This window comes from Oryctolagus cuniculus, chromosome 6 (genome assembly GCF_964237555.1).
Source record: "Oryctolagus cuniculus chromosome 6, mOryCun1.1, whole genome shotgun sequence".
In the NCBI taxonomy this organism is placed as follows: Eukaryota; Metazoa; Chordata; class Mammalia; order Lagomorpha; family Leporidae; genus Oryctolagus; species Oryctolagus cuniculus.
Genome location: NC_091437.1, coordinates 1,879,492 through 1,882,675, shown reverse-complemented (window position 1 = coordinate 1,882,675; position 3,184 = coordinate 1,879,492). Strand labels below are relative to the sequence as shown.

The 3,184-nt window shown below is 45.4% G+C and overlaps 1 protein-coding gene across 1 annotated transcript; it reads right to left on the bottom strand.

The window, feature by feature from the left end:
• LOC138850043 (olfactory receptor 5V1-like) lies at positions 1–1,579 on the bottom strand. Its single transcript, XM_070075748.1, has one exon. It carries the CDS (start codon positions 1,471–1,473, stop codon positions 586–588), a length of 888 nt encoding a protein of 295 aa, XP_069931849.1. The 5' UTR covers positions 1,474–1,579; the 3' UTR covers positions 1–585.
• Between the last annotated feature and the right edge of the window lie 1,605 nt (positions 1,580–3,184).

Genomic DNA, 3,184 nt, shown 5'->3' with positions numbered 1-3,184 from the left:
ATTAAGCTTGGCTAGCATGCTTACTGCTTAAAACATACTTTCTCTATTTCTTTTTCCTTCTTTGCCCTAATTTTGGCTTGCTTTTTCAAATTTGCATTATATTCACTTTATTTTTAACAATTTTATTGTTACATGATTCACATTACACAGAATTCTATTTAAACTATGATAATTGAGTGTTTTTTCAATGTAGGCAAAGACTTTTACACTCACAATTGGAATCCATCTTGGAACATTTTGTTACATAAAAGACCCCATGCCTTAACTGCTACTCCCATTCGCCAACTCCCAACACCCCCACTACCTATGTTGTCTTAGAACACTACTAACCTACATCACAGAGACACACTTACATACACACGCATACACACACTCACACACATGCACACACATAGACATACATACACATACACACATATATACACTCTTACACACATACACGCATATATACACTCACACATCACTCACACATGTACATGGCACACACCCTCACACATGCACATATGTAGACATGCACACATGTACACACACATGTGCACACATACATTCTCTCACACATGTACATACACACACATGCACAAAATATTATCCACAACACAGCATTTTTCTGAGAGCTCCTTTCACCTCTGTGTTTCTCAGGCTGTAGATGATGGGGTTCAGCATGGGGGTGATAATCCCATAGAGCATAGAGATGAGCCTGTCCCTGGCAGGGGAGTGTCGGCTGGAGGAGCGGCGCATGTAGGTAAATATGGCCGTGCCATAGAACAAACAGACCACAAGGAGGTGGGATGCACATGTGGAGAAGGCTTTGCGCTTCCCTTCCACCGACTGGATCCTGAGGATGGAGGAGATGATGTAGATGTAAGAGATGAGGGTGGTCAGGAAGGCACTGATCCCAAAGATACCTCCGATCACTAAAGCAAGCATTTCTGCCATGTAGGTGGACGAGCATGAGAGGGCCACAATTTGTGGTATGTCACAGTAGTACTGGTCAACCAGATTGGACTTGCAGAAAGACAGCTGGAAGGTGGACATGGTGTGGATGAAGGAATTCAGAAACCCCGCTGCCCAGGTCCCAGATGACAGCTGGACACAGAGAACCTTGGTCATGAGGAGGGTGTAACGCAGTGGGAAGCAGATGGCCACATACCGGTCATAGGCCATGACAGCCAGCAGGAAGACCTCAGTCCCCATCAGGGCCACCAGGAAGTACAGCTGCAAAGCACACCCAATGAAAGAAATGCCACGCTCCTCGGTCAAGAGATTCTGCAGCATCTTGGGGACAGTGGTTGATGAGCAGAACATGTCTATGAGGGACAGATTTGCCAGGAAGTAGTACATGGGAGTGTGCAGCTTTTTTTCTGTTCCAATGGCCAGGAGAATGGCCCCATTTCCCACCAAGGTGATCTGGTAGATGATGGCAAAGACCACAAAGAGAGGGTAGCGCACCTTGGGCAAGTCGGAGAGCCCCATGAGGACAAACTGAGCCACCGTGCTAAGATTGTGGACGTCATCACCTCCACCTCTGAGGGCCTTTCTGCAAGGAAGGAAGGAAGGGGGGGAGGGAGAGAGGGAGGGAGAGAGAGGGTAGCAGGGGGGAAGGAGGAATGGAGGTGGGGAGGAAGGGAGGGGAGAGTGAGGGAGGAAAGAAGGAAGGAGACCAGCAAACGCTGATTAGGGTAAAAAAGCTTAGACATGATACCTTTGTGGAAGATGGTTGGTGTCTGGTTGAAGATAAATCTGTTAGCCTTGCTTTAGTTAGATTTCAGTATTAGAAACAATGAAAACACCTATGATATTCCATTGAATATCCATTTAGCTCCTCTTCAGGAGGAAACCCCTTGAGTAACCAAAGAGAGGTCTGAAAAATCCACTTTCTCAGTGAAACCAGGGCTGAGCGCCCGGCAGCATCTGAGACTTGCAGCTTCGTGAGACCTGATACCTTTCTCATGCCTGCGTTACTCTGCCATGTTCAGTGTGAACAGCTTCTTGACTGTCTCAGAGTACCTGCAGCACAGAAGCAGTGTGCTGTTCCTCGTCAGAGAACTTCAATCAATGCTGGGAATTAACAGACACAGGAAGTTAGGTAAATAGTGGAAGAGCAGGGTGTCATCCACTCTGACCAAGAGCTCCCCTGGGAAGAAATCAACACGGGAACTCGGCAACCTCAAAATCATGGTTACCGAAACGTGGACGTTCACATGGTTTCTCCACTAAAAGCATCATTTAACAAAATTAAATTTAGCCTGGAAATTACACTATGATAGTGTTTGAATATCACTCAGGCAAGAACAGATACATGCACCTTTTCCCTTAAAATACACATATTTGACCATGTGTGTGACACTATTTTAAGATAATATATTTTTTTTTTTTGCCAGACAGAGTTAGACAGTGAGAGAGAGAGAGAGAGACAGAGAGTTATAGACAGTGAGAGAGAGACAGAGAGAAAGGTCTTCCTTCCATTTGTTCACTCCCCTAAAGGCTGCTTCGGCCAGTGCTGCACTGATACGAAGCCAGGAGCAGGGTACTTCCTCCCGGTCTCCCATGCAGGTGCAGGGACCCAAGCACTTGGGCCATCCTCCACTGCCCTCCCAGGCCACAGCAGAGAGCTGGACTGGAAGAGGAGCAACCGGGACTAGTACCTGGCACCCCAACCGGGACTAGAACCTGGGGTGCCAGCACTGCAGGCAGAGGATTAGCCAAATGAGCCATGGCGCCAGCCGATACTATACATTTTCAAAATTAAATATGCTAAAGCATGTTGGCCCCTCTTATTCCTGTTTAGTTGGTATTTGCACTTGTTTGCACCTTAGTAGCCCACATAATCATACACTTAAAACCATTTACAGAATTCGCCTGAAGACCTGCTTGCACATCTACTCTTCTGTGCATTTCTGTCCCTTTGAAAATGGATTTCTCTTTTTATTTCAAGCATGCATGATAGAAAATTCAAAGAGAAAAGATGGATAGAAAATGCAATGCAAAGGTCTTTTCCTGTGATTCCCTCCCCTTTTATTTTCCTGACGGAAATGATTAGTTACTTTTCTCCTCAGATAATGTGTAAAGTATAAATAATGCAAATTACGCAAAATGATTTATCCACACCGTGGAAATCATTTCCTGTTTCCTGCAAAAATTTAAACCAGAATCACAGACAATACTTAGAAGATGCTGTGATTCT

Excerpts from the sequence above, each read along its gene's own strand:
- LOC138850043 (XM_070075748.1), bottom strand. The coding sequence starts at position 1,473 with ATGGGGCTCTCCGACTTGCCCAAGGTGCGCTACCCTCTCTTTGTGGTC.